Source organism: Arvicola amphibius, chromosome 6 (assembly GCF_903992535.2).
Source record: "Arvicola amphibius chromosome 6, mArvAmp1.2, whole genome shotgun sequence".
Classification (NCBI taxonomy): domain Eukaryota; kingdom Metazoa; phylum Chordata; class Mammalia; order Rodentia; family Cricetidae; genus Arvicola; species Arvicola amphibius.
Genome location: NC_052052.2, coordinates 136,324,182 through 136,349,463, shown reverse-complemented (window position 1 = coordinate 136,349,463; position 25,282 = coordinate 136,324,182). Strand labels below are relative to the sequence as shown.

The 25,282-nt window shown below is 47.3% G+C and overlaps 1 protein-coding gene across 1 annotated transcript in view; it reads right to left on the bottom strand.

Annotated features, from left to right (window-relative positions):
• Positions 1-19,259, bottom strand: part of Bmp6 (bone morphogenetic protein 6) — a 149,163-nt gene extending 129,904 nt beyond the window's left edge. Inside the window, exon 1 of the mRNA XM_038332891.1 lies at positions 17,841-19,259. Within this exon, the coding sequence (XP_038188819.1) occupies positions 17,841-18,474 (634 nt within the window). The 5' untranslated portion in view covers positions 18,475-19,259. The remainder of the gene's footprint in view (positions 1-17,840) is intronic.
• Between the last annotated feature and the right edge of the window lie 6,023 nt (positions 19,260-25,282).

Genomic DNA, 25,282 nt, shown 5'->3' with positions numbered 1-25,282 from the left:
CACTTAGGAAAGAGTTTGGTAAAACCCGGTTGCCATCCAGTAGGAAAAAGCATGTCCTGGAGGTGACCTTAGAGAATCATGGAAAGAACTTCCTCATCCCCGTGAAATGTTTGGGTGACACACTTTATTTTTGTAGCGTCAACAGGGCTATCCTGGTAGTCTGTGCGGTTAGTGGCATTAGGTGGCACCTTCAGGATAAGCTTCAACTCTGAGCTCAACTTTCTGTGAGCTGGATCCACAACTCCTGAAGTGCCATGAACGTTTAATAATGGATGAGGGGAGAGGACACGGGCATACCTGTTGATGAACAAGGTTTTAAATTAGCAGGTAGAGCATGGTGGGGGAGTACTTGCCCATTTCTCCAGGCCTGGGTTAAAAGGGCAGAGGGATGATGAATCCTTTTGTCCTAGAAGGGACCACCCCACATCCTCCAACAACTGAAGGGTGCCATGGTTAGATTGCATCCTACAGACACAAGATAAATGGTTCTAATAAGAGCCTGCCAGTTAGAAAAAGAAGCCACATATATGTCAAAGGCCAAGACAAATGAACCTCGAAAACAGTGAATGACACATCACCACCCATCAGCATTTATTTCAAAATGCAGATTAAAAAATTTTAAATGAAAAACAAAATACAAAACTACTGATTTAGGGTGGGAGGGCGTGGGGAGAACAGACCATCTAGAAACTTCCCTCCGTGTATCACACATTCTAAAAGCACAAGATGCCCAAGATAGTCTCGGCATATAGCTCAGTGGCAGAGCGCATACTTGGCTTGCACAGAGTCCTGGATTTCATGTCTGGCACCAAAAACGCATCAAAAGAGACAAGATTATCACCTGGTAGGACTTACAAGCATAAGACTAAAATTGTCTTCATAGTTCCATCCCATTTCCATCTAATCAAACATGGAGGGCACATCTGGGTTTGCTGTGTCTACTCCACTTCTCTCCCTCTCCCTTTTCTCCCTCTTACACTAAATACCTGTCCTAGAGATGAAGGCGTTTACGTCACACCGACTCTGGCAGAGGAAAAGGTTAACTGTTGACGGGAAAGGAAAAGAAAAGGGGTCTCCCTTCCAAGTCCTACCAATCTCATGAGAGATAATCTAAGCACTGAAAAACGGCTTAATTTTACTAATTTTTTTTTGGGGGGGGGGGTTTCGAGACAGGGTTTCCCTGTAGTTTCTAGAGCCTGTCCTGGAACTAGCTCTTGTAGACCAGGCTGGCCTCGAACTCAGAGATCCTCCTGCCTCTGCCTCCCGAGTGCTGGGATTAAAGGCGTGCGCCACCGTCGCCCGGCTTAACGGCTTAATTTTAAACACCTTATAGCAGCCTTTGAAAAGAGATACCTCGCACCTGGCACGTGCTTACTCTCGTGACATTCTGCCGACCTGTTTGGACATCCTCGCACACGCTGCATCGGTGTCTCTGGATTGGCCTCTCTGGGCTCTAATTCTGCCTGATTCATTTCACCAAAGGTCTGGAAATATACCGAGGCAATAATGAAGGTCTGTTCCAGTCACCCAACCCAGAGACCACGCTCCCCCCACCCCGCCCCTCTGAGTAAGGGGCATCTCAGCCCTGCTCAAGGCTTTGATCTGTTTTCGGTTTTTAAATGTTCCCTGCTGCCTGGTGGGGAGCTAAGTGACTCTGCTTCAATAGACATTATGTCACCCCTCAACCCTTACGTAAACAGAATGTTTAACACCTTCATAACACAAGCCAAGCAAGTCCCCAGCCGAAGCTGACAAGATAAGTATTTTGGACCAGCACCTGCAGGAGCCATGCCTGTTTGCATGTGAGCTTTCTGCCTGGCACAAGCAGGGCCTTGATTGAAATTGAGACTTGGTGGCAACTTCTGACTCCCCTAAATACTTAAAAGTCTCAATGATATCAATCAGGAGGAAAATGCTGTTTCATCTTCCTGGGGACCGTTTTTTTTTTTTTTTTTCAACCATGTAGAAAGTTCTTGAACATATACCCTGAAAAAGGGAGGCAACTTCTCTTTCTTATAGCTATCGTTGTGTACGGAACCTAACAAGTACTCCCCTCTCGGCACACAGCACTTCCCAACTTAAGGTTTTGCCATTCAAAAGTTTGGCTTTATTGATGAAGAGAGAAAAGACAGCAGCATAAGCATTGTTAGACAGTCTAAGCTACACAACAGTATTCTTAGAGACCTACTCAGTTAGCCCCACACTAGGTGTGTGGGTCTTCCCACATACCTGCCAAGTATGAAGAAATTATAGAGAAAAGGGCTATGGATTTAGCCCAGGGGTAGAGCACTTGCCTGGTATGCCCAAGGCTCTGAGATTGATCTCCAGCAACCACAGAACACACAAAACTTAGAGGATTGTCGGCATAGAGTCAGTCTTCAAGGAATTGAACCGATTCATACAACTGCCGGGTGGCAGAGACAAGAACTCTGGGCTGCCAGCTCCACAACCACAAATAGGAATCTGAACTTGAATGCCTTTCAGGGTTCTCTGCACTAACAAAGTCCTCTCTCTTTCGGTCCCAAATGTTCTCCCAAAGAATCTTGGTCTACAGATACACAAACCTCAGAAATGCCTCCCAGCTAAGGTGGCTTCTGAGCTGGGTTTAAAGAAACAGGTAGAATGGGAAGTGTGAAAGCAGACAGCTGGGCAATGTCAATGGGCAGTGTCATGGAGCAGAGTGAGGGACAGGAGAGTTCACAAAGACAGACCAGTGAGTGCAGGAGAAACAGATGGGGTGGGGGGAGCCAGCATTTTGGCTTCCTTCAGAGGACCATAAGGATCCAATGAAGGTGCTGGAGGGGGGAACAGATCACATCTGTGCTACAGAGAAGCTGGGCTGGCGGGGATGCCGGGCTGGTTAGCAACAGGGAGGCCAGGGGAGAAGTCAAGCCAAGGCTCATAAAGGCTTCATCTGGGGAACCTGGGAATCAATGGAAAGAGAATGAGCAGATGGGAGTGTGGGGGGGTTCCAAACCAGAGGCCATGAGTCTGGCAGGGGGATGGATGTGGAAGTGAAGGCAGACTAAACTCAAACCTGCAAACTGTGATTCTCAACCCTTACGCGGCTCCCATCGCCAAGAGATTGCTAGGATGCAGAATTGCACATGCCCGCCCTCACGAGTCGTGGGCAGATGTAAGAAGCTGCGTGTTACAGTGTCTGTGATGACTCCTCACTCCCCGTTACCGGCCTGCCCTGAGATATGAACAGAAAGGGAGAGCTTGTAGACAGATCGATGGCAACCTAACAAACAACCTTATAGGAATGGAATCTAATAGTTCAGAACTGAGGCTTGACATTGAGCACATTTGGCTTTCCTTTGTCAGTTTTCTAGCAATTCATTTCTCAGGAATTTTGCAAATATACGGGGCCACAGTTCTTACCATCTGTTCAACGGAAATGATGCCATTCTTGTACCAAGGCAGTTTGAGAACGCTGAACTATTTGATTCTGACACTGAAGTGGCTTAGGTCGCTCCGAGAAGAGATAGGTCAGTGAAGGAGGAGGGTAAGGAGGTCTTCAGTGTATGCCTATTTGCATGCCAAGGCAAAGGAGGGAGACCTCTCTGCAGCTAATGTCACAACACACTGACTGCCACCGCCTCCACAGTGCGTCACCCAAGAATTCCAGCTATCAAAGGACCCAGGGGCCACTTCCCTTCATTCCTGCACCCAACTATGACCTTTCTGTACCCTCCCTTCCTTCCCTGGGCCCAGTGTGTGGTTCTCCTGCCATGTATCAATCTTCAGAATCTGTTATGTTTGAGAAATGTCCAAAAACACAGCAAGTTAGACAGCAGAGCAAAGGAGCACCAACAATATCAGGTCTTAGGGAGAAGGGATGAGGACTTGGGGAAACCATTAGTTGCCACTGATAAAACAATTTTTGCAAATCAACTAAGACAGGAACCAGGATGCAGGGGATATGCAGCCTCCCTGAATGACAGGCAAGTGGAAGACATCAAATAATTTCCAAAACCAATACCTGAACCATGGTGGTACATGCCTGAAATCCCAACACTGGGGAAGGCTAAGGCAGAAGGATCAGGAGACCAAGACGAGCACTAATTGCAGAGCAAGACTCTGCCCTGTTCCCCCCCCCCAAAAAAAAAGCATGGGGCTGCAGAGATGCCTCAGTAGGCAAAGCGCTTGCTAGCCAAACATGAAGACCTGAGTTCAGGTCTCCAGAATCCAAATGAAAACCAAGTGTCCTTTCCTAGTGTCTTTACAATGGCAGCACCAGGAGTGTGGAGAAGAGACAAGTGGATCTCCAGAGCTCACTGGTCACCGGCCTAACTGAAACAGCACATTCCAGACTCAGTGAAAGACCCTTAGCAGACAAAGCTGAGGCTATCCCACAACCACACACACACACACACAAAAAAAAAATCTTCGCTATGTCTAATGGCCATAAATTAATTTAATTCCAGAAATACTTAACCTTTACATTCCTGTGAGGTTTTGGATTTGAATGTCTAAGAACCCCAGGTCTGGGCTTTCCATTGAATTTTCCATGATCTGAGGAAAGATCAGAGAAAAGTCTACCTCCAAAAACCAAACTGTTAGATTCTCCTGTGTTAGGCAGTATAATTATAGCTGTAGACTTTGCTGAGGAGGCTTAGAGGTTATTACTGCTAACTAATTCAATACGATTTTTAATAAATTACTTAACAACAAATGACACATTTTCTAGATTATAACCTTTTATTGGTTTTGGCTGATTTTCTAATAGTTCATATGGCCATAGCTTTCTGTGTGTTCTGAGTAAAAACAGGCCTGTTATGAATTCGGGGCGCAACTTGGTGGTAAAGTCCTTGACTGGCATGTGCTGGGTCTTGGGTGTGGTTTTTGGAACCTCATAATTTAAATTAAATAAAATAAAAATTGACCTCTAAAAAACAAATATGATGGAGAACAATAGAGAAGACTCGGCATCAACTTTCGGTCACTGCAGCATACATTCACACCCAACACCCCCCCACACACACACACACCCTACAACACTATTGACTACAGGACTGAATGCTGTTTAGACGCTTTGGTTAGCATGGCCTTAAATATCATTTTCTCCCAAGCTTTCCAAATTCTTGCCTTACTCTGTACATATGCACAGCTAATCAAGTCGAAATTTCTGCCTGAGATAATAGGAATAACAAGTAGCATTAGCTACTCCATAAAGCAGAAGATCATAACAAAATACACTATTTATATTGTCACACACACACACACACACACACACACACACACACACACCACCACACACCAGAACCCTTGGAGAAGGGGGAGCATGGGGAGAAAGTTGAGAGTTGATTGGAGATTGCTTTCTTAAAGTTTTTGGACTTAAGCCCTCTCTAAATTACCCGAATTTAAAACAGAAACCCATAGAAGCATCTTTGTGCTGTTTTCCAGCAGGATTCAATCTTTTAAACTCGACTCTTTAGAAACAAGACGCTGATGGGGTCACTAACAACCCCAAAGTACCCCAGATGTCTGCTCTCAAATTTTAAAAGAAATGTGCCTACTTTTATCATGATTTTCAAACATAAATAGAAAAAGTGAAATACCAGATGAAGGCCAACCATAGTTGTAAAGAGCCAACTTGATGCCCCACAGACCCAGAGCCCCATACACTCGCGACCCCAGGGTTCTCTGATCCAAGGAAACCATTCACAAATATCTTCAACACATTCCATGCATGTGAAAAGCTAACATCCTCTAGATAAAAGCCAGTGAAATGGTATGGATGAAGGATGGGGTTCTGAGCGTTGCTTCCTGTGTGTTAGGATTGGTCATTCTGTGCCCTTTGGTGAAAAATTATTTGTAGTAGGTCAAAATAAAATATTCTTTATGACTGTGGTGAAGATTTCACTGATACCTTCTATGTCAAAGTTAATTATATTTCATGGAGCCATATTAGTTAACAACCCTAGAACTAGGTGGGCTCTAGGCTAGTCTAGGATTTCTGAACTGTATTCCAGGACATTAAGAGTCATGGGGGAGCTAAGGAGATGGTTCAGAGGGAAGGCTTGCTGGGCAAGCACAAGGACCTGAGTTCGAATCCCCAGACACCATCTAAGCCAGATACGGCAGCATATGTCTGTAATTCCATCAATCCCATGGTGAGATGGGGGTAAAAATAGAGCCCTCTATAAAATAGGGCTCTTGTATTTTAGTAAAAATAGAACCCATTTAACCATCTAGCATAGCCTAAACAGGAGACCTGAGATTATCCTCTGACCTCTACGATATGGCCCACACTCATATACATGAACACACACACACACACACACACACACACACACACACAGAGAGAGAGAGAGAGAGAGAGAGAGAGACAGAGAGAGACAGAGAGAGAGACAGAGAGAGAGACAGAGAGAGAGACAGAGAGAGAGACAGACAGAGAGAGAGAGAGAGAGAGAGAGAGAGAGAGAGAGAGAGAGAGAGAGAGGGAGAGAGTTTAATTTTTAAGAAGAGCCATTAAGGTATGTAACAGCTTGGGACTAAAATGTTCCCAATAGCCCGTGTTTTAGAGGTATGGTCCTCAGCTTGGAGCTGTTGGAAGATGGTACAACCTTTACATGGCATAGCCTGGAGGGAAGGCTTCAGGGCAATGGGAGAAGACCATTAGAGGAACTAGCAGGATGGACCTCCCTCATCCTCTCGTTTGTGTCCTGGAAATGAGGTAGACAGTTTTCCTCTTCCACATGCTTCCCTCAGGGTATGCTTCCTCACCCCAGACCCACAGGTAAGGGAGACAGCTGATCAGGGATTTGAACTTCCAGAATGGTGACGAACCTGTTCTCTTTGTAAGCTGATTGCCTCAGGCACCTGTTATAGTAACAAAACTGACAAACGCACGCTTGTTGGAGTTGGAACCTGGACTGTCCTTCAAAGGCTGCGTTGAGAGCAGTCCTCAGTACCACAGCATTCAGCAGGGGGATTAAGGGACGGCTCTAACTCAGAGGACTAATCAAGCAAAAGGCTCGCAAATGAATAGATTACTTGAAGGTGGTAGGAACTGTAAAGGATGAAGGCTAAGAGGAGGAAGGAGGGGTGAGGGTATACCTGTGCAGAGTCTGTCTGAATCCTGGACTCGTGCACTCAGCCTCCACACCACCTCTCCCCACCTTCCTTGCCACCAGAAGCTAAGTGGCTTTGTTCTACCATATGCTCCTTGATGGTCTTCCTGGACATAGCCCCCCAAACAACTTTCAAGTCACCATAGAGAAAAACCTCTGAAAGCATAACACACACACACACACACACAAACCCCTCTTTAACTTGTTCATTTGAGGCATTTTGTTACAATAATGGAAACTGACCAGCACTGGGACCAACGAGAGAAAGCAACTGTTTCCATGAAGGGGGATGTAACAAAAAGAGATGGCTGTGCCGGAAAGCTCAGAAGCCTGACAGGTCCCAGAATGGCACTGAACAGAGTAGCAACAATGGGAAGCCATTCCCACCTCCAGAAGGAGGAGACAAAGCCTATAGGACACCTATGCAAGATGGAACAAGGCAACCTGCTTGAAGCTGAAGCCCCAGAAGGTCAGGGGCAGGCGGGAACGGAGCCTCTAGCACTCCATGTCCTCTACCGTAATAAGTAGGAAGGGCCAGGAATGGGCAAGGCAGTGAGTAGCCCAGGTTGGACACAGGGAGCTTTCAGTGAAAGCAGATTATGTAACAGAGCCGGCTCAAAGGCTACGATGCAGTAGCTGACTTGCTGTTGGCCTAGTCACAGCCTCCGTGCCCTGACAAGCACACAAATCTCAGGGAGCAGACTATAAAGAACTTCCATGATCTTTCTTTCGCAGAACATTTTGGAAAAGGAGTAGCCCATGAAATACGTTTTGAAAAAAGCTGATGTAGTCCAGTATTGAAAATTCATAGGCAAGCAAAGAACCCTAAACATTTGGTTAAGTGGCTTGAACGAGACAGGAAAACAGGACACTATAAAGACTAGAGTCTAGATGTAAGCCTCTGGGTCTTAATCAAGGGGTCTTCTAATCTGTAAGAAAAAGGCTTTAAGACTTTGGTGCCATCAAGAAATGGAATACGTAACCATACAGTCAGCAATGACTTGCAAAGCTCTCTGAAAGCATGTATTATTATCTGCCCTTCTGCCCTGCTGGGTCAATGGCAACTGCATCAAAACTCTGGGGAAAGAGCATGCATTAAAAAAAGAGAATAAATTCAATGAAGTTGCTAGTGCTATTAATTGGGAAGAAAAAAAGGGGGCAGAGTTGGGCATGGTGGGACACACCTGTAATGCCAGGACTCTGGAGGCCGAGGCAGGAGGGCTGAGAGTGCAAGGTCATCCTCAGCTACAAAGCAGGTTCAAGCCAGCCTAGGCTACATGAAACATTGTCTCAATAAACAAATAAATAAGTAAATAAATTAAGTTTAAAAGGGAGAGGCAAAAAAAAGAGAAAAACTAAAATCCACTATTTATCACCTACGTCCCTGCCACCACGTCGCCACGTTAATTCCAATGGCACACGAGCCTGTGTAACAATAGGATCAAATAACTTTTATTAAGCAGATAATGTAACGCAGGGGCCGAGTGTGTAAGAGCAGGAGTCCGCAAGACTGGTGTTAGAGGTTCCTGTCAACGCAAACTGCATAAAAACGCAAGGGCCTATTCCATGGCCCCCTGGAAGAAACACAGTTCTGGGTGGTGGCGGTGGTGGTGTTCCCCAGCTGGAGGTACAATCTTCTCTCGCACACAGTCTTTAGCTCTGTCCTTCAGCGTCCTTTCTCTTTTTGTTCAACCAGCCAGAACATACCCTAAATAGCATGCTAGGGAAACACAGGTGAATTTCTTGAACCTAACTACATAGCCATGGCCCCAAGCTCTTCCCTATTGTGGGAGGTCCTTCTCTGGAGGTGGTAAGTAAATGGGAAATAAGGGGTGGGAAATTTGGCTATAATTCAGTGAGAAAATACCCCTGCCTCTGATGAATATTCATAAAAGAATACTCAAAGTCTTGACACATGTCAGACAAACAGCTCAGTGCTACTCTAGCGCCCGTGGTCCTTGTTCGTGTCACCACATTTCCACACTTAGCTACCCAGTAATCTCTAGAGCCCTTAATAGAAAACAGTTAAAGGCACAACAGTCTACTCTATTATTTACAAAGCCCTTGGGGGTTACGAAGCCTAATTAGTCTAGATTCACTACTGTCTAGTTTCTCCGAAGATAGGCTGGGATCTTGTCTCTAGGTCCAGAAAGATTTTTTTTGAGGGGGCTGGGGAGTAGGTAAGAGAATTTTCTCAATTCCAAATTCACACTATTTTAATACAAATTTTCATAAAGAAAGGAAAAAGCATTTGCCTCCTCCCCTAACTACCCCCAATTTCAATAATTTACAAGCATAAAATTCCAATAATTCCTGTTCACTCTTCAGAACTCTATTTTCCTCCTCCAACCCTGCCGAGCACGGATCAAACAGAGCACAAACCAGGGAGCAATTTAATCACTCGTGTCTCTCTCTGCCTGAGGGATTGTCTAGGTACTATGGTGACAGACACCTCCGTGAAAGTATGCAGACGGGTGGGGGGGGGGGGGGGAGTAGCTCCTAGACTTTAAAAATGGAAAGAAAGATTTCTGATAGATTCGTCGTCAACACGCGAAAACACTGTAAGACCCATGTTGTCATACGCAATCAAACATTTTTATGCAACGCCAGGGGTGGCTCTGTGGACAGAGTAGCAGTCAAAGTTATTTTATATTATTTTCCCTCCAAACTCTGCATAATTTGGATTTGTGTATATCTATGGAGTGTTCTTGCCCATGAAATGGACAGCTTTTCCACATAGGGCAATGAGCTACTTAGGATGGTGGATACAGATTATATATTTGCCCAACTCACAGAATATACACCAAATGTAAGCTGAGGGGGCTGGCTAACCATGGTGTGTCCTCCATTACAAGTGGACCATTCCTGATGAGGGGTGTCCACGAGAAGATTTCTGTGGGGGGGGGGGGAGTAGGGTCTACATGGGAGATTTCTGGAACTTTCTGCTCAGTTTTGTTGTGAAACTAAAACTTCTCAAAACATATACTCTTATTTCTTTTTAGCATACCGCCTCTGCTGTTAGCATATACTGACCCCGGAAAGCACAAATAAAATCTGGAAGAAAAATTAAGCCAAGTAAAAACTTGTCATTTTGCAGTTGAAAGAGTCAGCCTTTGGACAATTTAAATGCAATTCAGACTTTTTTTTTTAAGGGAGGGAAAATAACTGGTCTTGGAGGGTAAGCAACGCCAATTTGTAAAAATATCCCCTGGCCACATCCACACAGACAGTCTGCACCAATGATACAGCTAAGCTCCTCCTCTTCCAAGACACAAGTCGGAATATTTTTCCCAGCCCATGTTCACGAACAGGAAACCAACAAGACTGTAAACACAGGAACAACAATCAACAGGCGCAGATGTTTCAGGCTGGAAGTCGCGTTCTGGACAGGGCGAAAGGGTAAGTGGAGAGAGAGAGAGAGAGAGAGAGAGAGAGAGAGAGAGAGAGAGAGAGAGAGAGAGAGAGAGAGAGAGAATCGGGACCCTGGCAAAGAGCAAAGGTCAACTCAGAGTGGGTCCTCAAGGGACGCTGTCCCTGCCTGCTCTGAATCCATGCTCTCCCGCCCAGACAGCGCTCCCAGTAATGAGAAAACAATCTGAACATCAAGTCGGCACTGGGGAGCACAGACAGTTCAGGTCTAGGGCAGTCCCAAGCTATCTAGCAGGACCGGTCATCATGGGTGTATGCCCATGAACTTGAAAGCCAGGAAGGCGCTCCCTCTCAGAACCAACAACCGCTCTCTCTGCAAAAATGTTTGGAGGAGATTCTTGGGCCCAGTCATCTGGGATTGTGTTTGAGATAATAAGACTGTGGGGAGCCATCAAGGAATTACCTGATGCAATTTAGATACCATCTCCATTCTGGGCCTGGTCAGGGAATAATGGAACTGGGAAGGGCAGGAAGAGGGATCTCCTGGTGCCTATCAACGGAACAATGCAGCCAAGACAGCATGGTTTTCAACTCAGTTTCTGGAAGAAAACAATTCTGTGTGGGGCCAGCAGTCCTGCAGCATACCAAACAAGCCATATTTATAGACATACTTAGTGTTTTCTTTCCAAAAAGCAGAGCTCTAAGAGAAAATGTTACTGGCCATGAAAGAGTTCAGAAAAAAAAATCCAGAAGCTGTGTACCTCCCTCACCTCTTAGCTGGAAGAGTGCTTCAGGATGCCCTTGCCGTGTCTCCATCATTTAAGCCATGTGCCCCCCAGCCCTACTTCTCCGATCACTAAGAATGGCTTCTGTAGGGATTCCTCTTAACACTGACATCTAGCAACAAGACAGAGGAAATCGGTGCTGAGCAAATCTAACAAATGTAAGTACCGGCACAGGAGGCCAGGGACCTGTGAGAACTGTACACGCTCAGTCAGTAATTTACCAATAATCCCAAACTAGGTGCATCAATAAACCCAGAACCAATCATCTGCCACAAGGCATGCTTCCTCAGAAAAACCACATTGTGAATGTTTTTCCAAGCCATATTATAGATCCTAACTTTATTCACAGGTGCCAGAAGACTACGGATTTATATTTTACAAAACTATAGAGAACATCTTTAAAACACTTGTAACTACTTTAAAAAGTGATCAGTTATGCATTACTGTGTAGGTGGAGTGGCAAATGCTTGCTATCCCAACAATCAGGAAACAGAGGTAGGAGGATCACTGAGTTTGTGACCTTTTCTCAAACAAATAGCAATAAACAAACAAGCAACCCACAGCCCATTGTTAATTTCTCATGTTAGTAAAACAAAAAAGACAGGCGGGTAGAATTTAGGCTCCGAGGATTTCTGCCCCACTCAGACAGACACTTGCGAGTCTGGCGGCACTGGTTACTTAGTAACTAAATCTCACTCGTTTTCCTCCTCCTCTACACAACTGTCTCTTCCCACATTGCAGGTGAGACAGCATTTGTTTTTCTGGCGCTCAGATTTCACGGGGACAAGAGATGGGCTACAGACGAGTATGGGCTGGAGGCTGAGGCTTTCAGAACAGAGCAATGTGTCTGAATGAAGTTAACTCCGCTCGCTGTCCCGGTGGCAAGAGAGAAACAGGGTCAACAGAACACTGGTGCTTTGATAGTAACACAAAGCCACCAGCCCCAGCCACTCTCCTCGTCAGCTCCTGGGTGACAGCCTGTGGCCAGGGACGCTGGGCCGGATTGCCGGCACGTGGTTGGGCTGTAGTGCAGCCTCTGGAGGGTGGGACAGCTAATGTGTAACAGCTGTTTACACGCACGCACGGGCCCTTGTAAACTGACTACTAGTATCTTACTCCTGCATTGATTTAAACGAGCTATTCACGACAGCTTCTAATCAGAAACAACGTTACCTCCTTAAAATATTGCCTACTTTCTTTCCAATGCTGGGAGCCAGCAACGGTGAAAGGAATGAAACTCAGGAGAGAAAGCAGGGAAAAGCAGCTCAGAATGGATAGTTAAAAAAAAAAAAAAAAACCACAATAACTTTATATCAAGTTATAAAGTCTACACTCTGTTATAAAGTCCACACACACCTAGAAAAGTGCCACTTCTGATGGGCGGCTGATTCGTGACTAGCCTAAAGGTGACTCGCCCTCTATCCTTCCCTAACTCGGCTTCTCCAGTAAAGCCAGAATGAGACAAGCGTCCTTACAGCCTGGTCCACTATCCTCTATGGCAAGTCTTCACAGCCTCCAGCCATATCCGTGCAGCATCCTGCTTTGAGACTGGGTGTAGCTCAGTGGCAGAGGTTGATCTTAGCATATATTGGGCCTTGGGTTCGATTCCCAACCCTAGAAAATAAAATCCAGACTCCAGCAGCTGGATTCTGAAGACACCCAGATGCAACCATGACTTGTGGAAAAAATGCTGAGTGTCGCTCTTCCCACCCCCCCCCCCCCCCAACTTAAGGCAAAGATTCCCAGAGCCAGGGAAAGCCTTCTCTCAGCTCATCAGCGGCAGGTTCTCAAGCAGAGGAACTAAGCATGATTCAGCACATTTGACAAAGGATTTATACCCGTTCTTAGAAGGACAACCAGAGGAAGCGCCATCCGGGGGCTACACAATGGTATCTGCTTGCCCTTTGATCTCCGCCGAAGAACACTGTGTCCAGCTTCTTTGCTGAAATGCCACCGAATTTCACATTTAAAAACTCTATTTACTACTTCCCTGGACCACACTCTTTCACACTCTCCCAGTTACATCTCCCGAGGATAGCTTACGGCAAAAAAAAAAAAAAAAAAAAAAAAAAAATGTATTTTCTGTTACAAAAAGGATAAGAAGAAAAATCTTGCTAAGTGTAGGCAACCCAGATAAAAAACTGCAGTGCTGATCCTGTTTATGCGAGAAAGACAGTAGAGTGTCTCTGGTTACAAATACAAGGAGGGAGTATTCCATTTTTCTTCTAATTTATGTTTCCCAAGAGTAATTCTGTTGAGAAGATTGCCAGTATTTTCAGTACAATAAGTTTCTTGTTTCTTGTACTAACACTAGCTGATTCCCCTTTCCGAGCAAGATGTGAGCCTTTTATTTCATTTAATCCCAGCGTCTGGAGAGCAACACCTTATTAATTCAAGATAAGCCTGAAGCACAGGTGTTTAGCAAGGCATCAGTTCTACTCTCACACATGTAAGGATATTACATGTGGACGGACACATGTAAGGATATTACAGGTCAATATACATGTAGACGGCTGGTTTTTAAAGACCCATTAATAAAGCATTTGTCATTTATAAAATGCCTCAACGAATGTCCTAAATATCTCCAAGCATTTTAATAAGCACAAATCAACCTGGGCAGTGGTGGTACACATGCCCTTAATCCCAGCACTCAGAAGGCAGAGGCAGACAGATCTCTGTGAGTTCCAGGCCAGCCCGATCTACAGAGTGAGTTCCAGGACAGTTAGTGCCCCACAGCGAAACCCTGTCTCGGAAAACAACAAACACACACAGATAAAGAATATCTTTCCTAAAGAATCAGGGCTTGCAGATCAGTGGGAATTTAAAATATAGGATACTGTGTATATTTTCCTTAATTCAATCTTTTTGAAGCACTGCCTGTGTGCTCAGCATGGGGTTAGACTTCCCTGCTGGATCCATGTGATGTCAGTCTCTAAAGGCTGACATCCTACAGGGTCCATACACAATGAGTAAGCAATTTTAACAGCAGAGAGAGAAATTCCATGTGCTCAGCAGGAGGAAGGAAAGGACCAGGGTGCCCTGATGATAAAGGAGAGGGTAGAGTGTATAGTAAGAAGGTGTTTGTAAGGGGGTGGGATTTTAACCTAAGACCTAAAGGATATTTCAGGATATCTCTCCAAGGTCACCAAATTGGCAAGCCTGTTTAGCAGACTGCCAAGATGTTTTAAGCGGTAGAAAACATAGCGAACAACATCTGTGGCCCTAATTTGCTGTAAATCCACCAGCTCACCCAGACACTCAGCTGCCACACCTCATCCACAGCAGACAGCCCCTTGCTTCCGAGCCTGCTCCCAAGATGGGATTCTGAACAGTCAACAGAACAATGAGCTGGTCGAATGACCAGCGTTCAGGCTCAGAGAGATTCATCCTGTTGATTCATACTTCCTGATGTCGGGCTGGCTGACAAAGCTAGGGTGGTTCAAATGTACTCCCTGAGCAAATTATTCCCCTAGTCCCAGGAAAGAGGCATGCTTACAGAGATGGGTAACTTTCCCTTATGCTTTTAGCGAGTAACCTTCTCAGCCCAGTGGATAAAGCACAAACATGATGATGTAAGATGGATCTTTCTGTAGGTTAATAGATGAGTCACGGATTACGTCATCCAACATGACACCAACTGAGAAATCTGCAGACTTCTAACATCCTTAGAGACTCCACTCTGCTCAGCTTCAGAAGCCTTTTCAATCCAGAAAAATGCCCCTTCTCATGTTCCCATCAAATGTTATCACAATCTGGCCTCTGGTGAAATCTGTCTTTCCCACTGCTACCTGGATTAAGATAAATACAACTGTTTTTACTGGCAGGTGGCAATGCTTGCTGCTTGAATTCTACCTATCCAAGAAGGCGTCTCTTTCCTCCCCCCACCAGTGGAGTCTAGAACTGGATCTACAGTAAGGGTAACTGCAGAGAGCCCTGTGATGGGATTTAAGGGTCTTGGACAAAGAGTAGTAACTTTCCGTTCTGTGTCAGTCTGTCTAGGAATTCACTTGTCCTACTGGTGGGCTCCTTTGGAGCTTTCAGTCTTTAAAAATCACTCATGACAAAGTCACGTGATCCTACGGGCCAGTAATTCCGATACTATAGAGGTTTAGGCAGGAGCATTTCCAGCTCCAACCCAGCTTGGGTTACACAGTGCAGGCTCTTAAAAAGGAAGACTGGGATGGAAGAGAGGGAAAGGAAAAGAAAAGGAGAGGGAGGAATTACGGGGGGGGAGGGAGAAAGAGTTAAAAACATACCGAGGGAGATATAATGCTAAACTATATAGCCATAACAAAATGATTTGCCAACTACCTTCAAACGGGGTGACTCAGAAGCTGTGTGCAATTTAGACCACAAAAGGTCAGAAAAGCAAGGAAAGAGGGGAATTTGGAAGTCACCACACACACATACACACACGCGCGTGCGCACACACACACACACAAAAACATGTGTCAACCGAGATCTTGACATTTCCATTACCACCAAAAATAATGGTTGCTGAACCCCATGAAAAACAAAGGTTTCTGAACCCTTGAGTCATTGGGGCAGCACTTAAAAAAACCGTTTCTGGATTCTGCCCGACCCTCCGCATGCTGACTGAGGTGAAACGCAGTGCCACTGGGCACTCTTAAGGCCCGCAGGTTTCTCTCGTGGGCCACGGCATTCAGAGCCCTGCTTCTTATCTCGTCAGAGATGGTATGATTTCCCTCAGACATCTGGAAACCCAATTCAAAAAAAAAAAAATCTAAGGAACTTTTAAAAAGATAAAAAATGCTTTAGCTCATCCATAAGATTCTGCCAATCTCTGGGTCTAGGTAGAACCAGCACCCAGTACATTATAGGCCCAAAGTGGCACTAAGGCTAAGGCCTATGGTACAAATCTTCTGCTTCCACAGAACTGCAGCAAGATGCTCTGAGGGGAGTCGACAGTACTAGCTTTCCTTCACTTGACTTTAGGATTCCCCCCAAGTGGCAATAAAACATGTCCAAAGCAGTCGGGAAACTTAGAGGAAGGAGGTGCTGAAGGAGAGAACAGGAGTGGGAATTATGAAATCAAAGAACCAGATCCGTTAGAATAAGAACAACACTGGTTCTCTGCCACCCTGGCCACCCCACCATCATCAACTTGTATTGACTGGCGTAAGAGAAAGTTTCCTTAGAGTGCTTTCTGGTGGTGGCTCAACCTTGAACTTGACTCCAATACTGTGAGAATTACTGTCCAATCAGATCCCCCTCCCCCACCCTGTAGTTCAAGCAGCCAGGCTGGCAGCCCTGAGCCTCCACTCCCTGTGAGATTGTCCCATGAACCCCCCAGAAGGGTTTCAGCAGTACTTGGATGCTGGCAGTCCTGCCTCCAGACTTCCTGCTCCACTTGGTTGCTACTCTTGGTTCGTTTTTCTTCTACACACCAGTTCCACCTAGCATAGCTAAGAATCCTAAGAACACTTGTAAAGAGCTCAGATACTTAACCCTGGGCCATCCCTGTAACTACTGCGTTGAAAAGGATGGATGTCTCCCACAGCCCTTGCAATCCTTTTAGCAAGCACATGTTAACCCATTCTGGGGCCTGAGTACAGGCCTGGGTCTCCCCCGTACTGAAAGCCCACAGAGACCCAAGAATGGCTGTACCCACTCTGGGAGGGTCTACTTCCCAAGTCTACCCACTTGGGGACATGCCTCCTACATTCCTGGTTTATACTAAGTTTATGAAAGAAAAAAAGTCTAGCGAGACTGGAAGCACTGACTCGGCAGTCTTCCTTACCCCCTTTTCTGTTTACAGATGAGAGAAAACTTCGGGGGGCGGGGGGGACGTGACTCTGTCCGAGTTTGCCGCAGAACATTTGTGGCAGAGCCCAATTTAGCCGCCCTCGACTTTCCATTCTGTTGCCTGGCAACGGAGTTCGGTAGAGCTCAGCGGCCAACCCTGGCCCCTACCCTGCACCCCAGCAGCTTGGGCAGCATTGATGAAAGGGTCAGCCTTTTGGGACAATGGCCAAGGGCATGAGAGCGCAGGCACTGGGTGGATTACCCCAGTTGAGCTGGAATCTCGCCCCGCACTGACGCAAGCCCCGCCTGGCTGGGATTGGGACACCTTCCACCGTCTTGTGGGACCTTCCCCTCAGCCTCCAAAGCCTTCCTTCCTCAACACCTGTGAGTTTCTCATTAAGCACTTGCATCAGGTTCTCAAAATTCTCAACTACTGTCGGATGCCCTGATAGTCAAAGTGGGTAAACTGGCACCCCAAGTGTCTAGGAGGCAGAGGAGGACAGTTCAGAGAGGGGGCTAGAAAGCAGAGAGCCTTATCTTACTAACGATGGCCACACTCGGGCTAGAACTGAGTAGAAGTGTCCCGAGCTTGGTAAGAGTAAGAATACAGAGAAAGTGTCCCGAGCTCCCTCAAGAAGACACCCTCTGCGAGCACCGCGGGACGCCCCAGGCCCTCCCGCTGCAGCGGAGCGCACTCCTTCCCTCCGCTGCGCAGGTGGCAGGAGCGCCAGCTGTCCCGAATCCCAGCCACGCGCACTCCTCCACCGCTTCCCACCACTTGACCCCGGGAGACAGGAAAGGAGGGATCTGCTCTCGGCGTGACACTACCCCAAATCCTTACCCAGGTTCACAAAGCTCATGACCATGTCCGCGTCGTTGAGGAAAGCGCTGTCCTGAGCGCTGGTCAGTGGGGACGCACCGCCGCCAGGTCCCGGTCCCAAGAGGCTCTTGCGGTTCAGGGAGTGTGCAGCGCCAGGGGACGGCTGTCTGCGCTGGAACGAGCTGGCCCCTCCGTGGGGTCCAGGTTCCTGTCTGTCTTCCTCCGACACCCCATCCTCTTCGTCATCGGCGGACAGGGCGTTATAGAGATCCAGCATGAAGAGCGGAGCGGACTTCAGCCGCCCTGGAGGGGGCTCCTCGCGGACCGGTTGCTGCTGCTGCGGGAGCACGGGGGACTGAGGCTGCTGGAGGCCGTGCAGGGGGCGCGGCCTGTGCGGGAGCCCCAACACCGACAGGATCTCCTTTTGCATCTCCCGCTTCTCGTGGGTCTTGAGCCGCCGATAGAGGAAGCCCGAAGAAGAGGATTGCGGCGGCGGCTGCTCTGCACGCACCGGGGTCCCGCCGGCTCCCAGCAGCTGCCCCCCGGCGGCGGCCGCGGCTACCGGCAGAGGTTGCCGCAGTGGCGGGGGTCCACAGCTGCAGAGCAGCCCCCACCACCAGCACAGCCACTGCGCCCTTCGCCCCAGCCCGGGCATTGCCGCCCGGCCCGGCTGCCCGGGCAAGCCACTCGAGGCGTCGAGCGGCGGAGCGAGGCCGGAGCGCGGTGGCTGTGGCCCTTGGCGTGGGCAGCCCCCGCCACCTCTCGGCAGGCTCTCTTCCCGTTCCTGGCACTCAGTCCTTATCTCTCATGGTCATCCGCGGCGCCCCCAGAAGCCCAGGCGGAGGAGAGACGAAGGGGCGATGGCCAGGATCTCCACCCTCCCACGGGTCTCTGGAGGCGCACGGGTTGAGCCAGGTGTGTCCTAGGCAGGACTGCGCTGCAGCCGGCACCCCTGCACGGGTCACGGCGCGGTCACTCGCAGTCCGCACACGTGCGCTGCCCTGTGCCCTTGCAGGAGGCTGGCTGAGGGGGACCGGAGGCAACAGCTCAGGAACTGGGGGCGATGCCGGGCACCATCCCTGCGCACGTCCCTCCTGGCTTGTAGGACGATCGTGAAGTTTACCCTGCCACGGGTCCCGGGCTGTGGCGACCCAGCGTCCTAAAAAGCCCGTCTTCTACGTGCAGCTTTAACTTCCCTCTGGCCCGAAACTCAGCGCCCCTCCGCCCTCGGGCACCGTCGCTCCCCCTCGGAATCTCCACACGCCTCCCCAAGTGGAGGCGGCCAGGATCTCGCTTTCCTCTCCGCGATCTCTCGGATACCCGGAGGAACTCACTCTCGGAGGCGATGGGAAAGAAGAGGACCCGGGCGCGGACCAGAGGCTGCGGCGTCGGCTGGGGAATTCGCAGTCTCCCGCCTCTAAGCGTTGCGCTCCCGTCAGCCGCCAACGTGGGCTTTCTGCGGCGCGTCTCGCTCAGGTACCGCACTCAAGCCCAGGAACGCCCCGCCCTTCTCGGTAACGGACAGGCTACCATCCAATGGAGAGACGATTCTTGCGTACATTTACATAGGCCCACCCCCTTCTTTCACCCTCCCTTCTCTGGAGGCCTCGCCTCCGCTGCGCGTAGGTTTCTAGCAGGGAGAATTCTTGGAGGCACCGGGAGTTGCTTGGGCGGGTAAGAAAGGTAAAGAGGTCATTACTAGGAAGAAAGATCTGATCACGACCCCGATCTAAACCTTTCTCTGCTACTACCTCGTCAAAGGTCAAGTTGTGTTAAATGTAAGTAAACACAGTTATTTAATCCATGCAGTTACCGAGGGAGAAAATAATGTAAGTTTTCTCCTTCCCTCCTTGGTTTCTCTTATTGATGGAATGTAGGCGTTTAGAGAACACGTGGCTCTCAAAGGCAGCTGCTGTAAGTTAAGACACACCCTGCGAGGAAGCTGCTCACACTCTCGCTGCGGAGAGGGCCTAGGACAAGCCAGATTAGCGTCCTGAAGGTTTCCAATCAGATATTTCAATGTGTCTCTTCATTTGGGCTCCGTTTGCCTTCTTAAACCAAAACCGACATGAAAAAAGGCCCCAATCTGCTAGTGTTACTAAGAAAGCCCTCCCTATGTCCTTGCTAGCCTCTCAATGCTACTTGTCGATTAGCATTAAATTTTAACGTACTGAGATAAAATATAAGTTACACATTCCGGGTAAAACGTAAAGAGGATGGTAAAGATAGTCTTAATGAGAGCAGAAGCCTGGAAAGTAGAGAAAATGGCCAGGATAATAAACAAGGCCCCGAGACCAGGTTGCTTCAATCCTTGAACAAATTGGGACCACTTCCAATACCACCTTCTACCAATAAAGACGAAAATTCATTTCCCTCTACACCGCTCAAATGCCCACTCATCTGTGGATGTTTATAATCAAACCCACCTTAAACATTAGATTCTTTCACCTGGAGAGAATGTAGGACTTAGGAAACTTCGACTTTCAGTTTTCGTTTACATGGTCTGAAGCATTGGAGATCCTCAATCCTTGGTTTAGGATGCCAGGACCCTGAGAAGTGAAAATCCTGCACCATTTCTTCTATCTAGGACATCATACAAGTATAAAATCACTGTGGTGTTGCCCAAGAGGCCAGGAGCTCCGCTCAGAAGATCTGAAGCCCAGCCAGTCCAGGAAGGATTCCAGCTGAGGGCCTCCTCTTTGCACAATCTCAGCCCTACCTCCTTTGTAAGGGGTCTGGCAAGGCATATGTGCACTAAGAGAAGCTCAGGTTATATGCACTGAGCTCTGCGAAAATAAATAGAGAAAGAAATGAACAAATAAGCCTTGAGGGCACTCCATAGGGCTGTGCCATGTAAAACACAAAAGTGGGGTTGTGTTTTATGTATGGTTCTATGAAGATAAGCCTGGCGCAGAACCTACATGTGGGGGTAGACTACTGACCACCCTTTTAAGGGACTCACATAGTGTGAGTCTAAAATAACATCAATCAAGCATACTCCTCAACAGCATCCCTAATTCAGGCCTGACATGGGCTCCCCACCCCTACCAAAAGGGACTCTGTTCTCACAGAATAGTGCTAAAATAAGGGGGTGTCCTGCGGGTGCCTTCAGGTGGTGAGTATGTGAATCTGAGGAAGCCTGAAAAAAAGGCGTGGCGTGGGAGGTCCCAAGGACGGTGATGTCCAACTGAGGGTCACAAAGGATGTGTCCTTACATGTCATGTCCGTTGTGCGGAGGCAGGCAAGCACTTGGGGCCATTTGGGTTCAGAGTGATGAGTGAAGAGATACTAGCCTCAGATTTCAATGACTGCAAAATGGGAGCACAGCTTCTCTGTGTCAACTGGAACTCGGGGTGCAGAGGGAGCCTTAATTGGTGACCCTCCCACTCCCTGCTTCCCTGACCACATCCCATCCGGGACTCCATATGGCCCAGAGGTCTTAAATCAGGGGACTGGACAAAGCACACGTGCAATTTCAAGTGCAAGCCGAGTGAAGTTGAGGGGACCTGAGCAGGTCCGGCTTCTGAATTCACTGGAACCTGTGAACACTTGGAGAAAAGCAGAGGTCACTTCGCCCCCTGCAGGACACCAAAATATCACTGCCCGCTTCCTCCAGAAACCCAGGCAAGTTCTCTCTGAGCATCCCTCAAGCATATGGGAGGAAAGAGGAGGAATTCGTCAAGAAGCCAAATGTGAGCGCCAACCCATAGCAAACATCTGGCCGCTTGGCTGACATTTCCTGCAGATGGCCTCAGTCTCTGGAAATAGGTTGTCTGTCCCACCCTTGCCCCACTTCGTGAAGACGTGAAGATGGCCTCACCATAAAGCACAAATTTGTTCCACACGTTCAGTGATACTAGGGACAGGGTGGGAATCCTGCTGGGACACGGATGGCTCACAGAAAATTCTTTAAAATGGAGATTTTTTTTCAAAACTGTTCCTTAGGATTTGTAGAGAGTTGTATGTTTACAGCACACTTGGGTAAATAATTTCTGATTTGAAAAGGTACTCCTTATTAATTTACCATGCCAAATCTTTTTCTTTTGAAACAATACTACTTATTTATTTCATACATTAAATAGTCTGTGCTTCCCTTTGGATTACGTCATTAACAATACCCTACAAGTAGCTGGGTGGTAGGGGCTCTCCCCTTTAATCCAACACTCAGGAGGCAGAGGCAGGTGGTTCGAGGCCAGCCTGGTCTACAGGGCGAGTCCCAGGACAGCCAGGACTACACAGAGAAACCCTGTCTCGACCAAAAAACAATACACGAGTGCAGTCTTTGATTTTATATTACATCACCTTCCCTAAAGCTGTGAGTTGTTGCCTTCGAAACACAACATGAAAGTCCCATATATGGCTGTGGTGTTTAAAAGCCTGCGCCCTGCCCTCCTCAAGTCTCTGGGATGCTCCACTCGAAGTACTCAACGTCCATCATTATAATTAGCACAAGGTTGGAGGAGTTTAACATTAATTCCAAAATATAATAAACTCACTCACATTTTAAAAATACCCGTTTGGGACTGAGTGAAAGGGGAACTATGTTAAGTAAATGTTTGCTGAGTACGAGAAACGAACATTTGAGTGTTAAATAAATATTGCTTCTGAAAGCTACACCTGTAAGGCAAACTTCAAAATAGATGTCTCATCCAAAAGTCTGCGGTCACATGGACATTCCCTCACACTCTCCCCTCACTGTCTATTCAAAAATGCTGGGCATTCACACTTCAAAATGTCATTCGGACCATCATATTTTCCTACTCGGAGGACATCTGGTGGCAAAGCGAAAAACTAATATATAAATCTGTTTCCAGAGACTGACTTTCCACACTGTAACCCAAATAGCAAATCTGTTATTTGTTGAGTTTCCCTTTTCCCACATTCTCAAGATCAGAGAGCACACACTATCTATACAAACGGAACAATGAAGTATTAGCAGAATCCGGGTGACTCCTTCGGTCGCGTCTCTTCATTCACTTTTTCATGGACCAACTGGAGTGTGTAAATGAAGTCACTTTTTTTTTTTTAAAGCTGAGCCAAACAATGCCACCTTTCCTTGCTTAGTTTCACCGTTCCTGAGGAACCTTGTTCTGAGAAAGCACTGGACATGTGTCTGATTGGGTAGAGCAGAAAGTTCTCTGACCCATCAACCTCTAGGTTTCTTGGCATTCTATGACCCAGTGTTTCTAGGCGTGTCTCTGTATGTGCTAAAGGCTACATGAAAATATGACGTTTTGTGCTATCAGTCCTCTTAGCCATACTGGTGACATGTCAGGGTCCGAGGAAACACCACAGTAAGTAAACTCAGGTTACATGAAAGTCATGTAGGGCATGGCACAGAGCTATAATCCCAGCCCTGAGAATGCTAAGGCAGGGTGAACTTGAGTTCCAAACCAGGCTGGGCCACACAATGAGGCCTTGTTTCAAAACAAACAGAAAGCAAAATCAAAATTGAAAAAAAAAAAACTACCAACAACAAAAAACTAAAAGTCAATATCACTGACTTTCAGCTCTGAAAGAAGGGCAAGACTACCTGCCAACCTCAGTCACTCAGCCATTTAACAAATGTTTGGATGTCTGCTATGTGGTGGGCAGTGTGCTAAATTGGAGAGACCAAACTTTAGTCAGAGACCTGTGCCCACCTACAGCCTCGACTAGGAAATGAACCAAATAAGAAACTCCACTGGGATCAGCCATCTACCACAAATTTGCTGGGAATTCCCCCCCCCCCAGGAGTCACACCTCTGAAAACCGTGTTTCACAGTGTGCTACAAGGGGGACTTTAAAGATAGAATTATAGTTGTTAAACAGGTGACCTAGAGGTAAGATTGGTCCTGGATTTTCCAAGGGGCCCAATATAACGGCAAAGTTCTTAAAAAGAAGACACCGCGCCTGGCGGTGGTGGCGCACGCCTTTAATCCCAGCACTCGGGAGGCAGAGGCAGGCGGATCTCTGAGTTCGAGGCCAGCCTGGTCTACAAGAGCTAGTTCCAGGACAGGCTCTAGAAACTACAAGGAAACCCTGTCTCGAAAAACCAAAAAAAAAAAAAAAAAGAAAGAAAGACACCGATAGAAAGGCACATCCAGAGAGAGAGAGAGAGAGGAGAATTACTAGTCTCACTGACTTTGAAGGTGAAGTGGCAACAAGTTAGGGAGAACAAGCGGCACGGCTAACGGGTATTAAGTCAACAGCAATGCCAGCCTTAAGTCCTAATCATATCAACAACCCAGAGGAACTTACACTCCAAATCTAGGTCAGAGCCTACAGATAAGAGCCCAGGGCAGTGACTTCTTAGGACCTTTGCAGCACAGAGAAAGGATCCACATGAACCATACTGCACACCCTCAGAACTGTGACGAGGAAGTGTGGTTGTTGGAAGGCACTAAAAGGCCTGCTCTTTCATCAATAAGACCAAAAAAAAAAAAAAAAAACCAAACACACATGTGTCTATTTGGATGATAAGTCATATGGGGAACAGGTAGACAGGGAAAGGACTGGAAGTACACAGGTACTACAGGTTATGGGAACAGCATGTGCAGGAGTTCTGTGGAGGGGGTATGCCTGGAAAGTTCGAAAAAGACAGAGGAAGAAAGCCCGGGAGGCTACAGCAGGAGACATTAGAGGGAACGGCAACAGGAAATTCTGTCAGAAAGTAGATATACCAAGATGGTATAGGACCATGGACACCCTGGTAAGGACACCAGTCTTCAAACACTAAGAAAGAAAAGAAAAGAAAAGAAAAAAAATAACATAAAAGAAATGGAGATGGCTCAACACAGGCACATCTTGCCAACATACAGATGAGAAGGAACGCAGCCTATCACTGCATTTTTTTTTTTTTTGGTTTTTCGAGACAGGGTTTCTCTGTGGCTTTGGAGCCTGTCCTGGAACTAGCTCTTGTAGACCAGGCTGGTCTCGAACTCACAAAGATCCGCCTGCCTCTGCCTCCCGAGTGCTGGGATTAAAGGCATGCGCCACCACCGCCCGGCTCTATCACTGCATTTATGTAAAAAATCAAAGACGGGCTGGCTGAATCTAGAAGTCAGTTGAGTACCTCCCTTTCAGAAGACTCCTAAGAGGAATGATGGCCTGGAACCCAGCAGGAACTTCCCAGCCGTTGGTCCATTTTCTCACCGGGTGGAAACCATACAGGTGAGGTCAGCTTTCTAGATTCATGGAGTATTTTGCACATAGTTTACACACTTTCCTATATAAATCAGTACAATTTTGGTTTAAAATAAAGCAATAGCATCAAATAAGTGTGAGCTGCAAAGGTCATCAGGTGGCTTTGGGCGCAGGAGAAATTAGAACTGATTGACATGTCAACAGAATCTCTTAGGTCACTGGGCTGAGAAGAGCATATAATGTTCTCAGGGCAGAACCACGAAGACAAGCCATGAAGCCCTTGCTCAAAATCAGGACAGAGAGGATGACAGCTCACAGCATCTGTCGAAGGGAAGCAG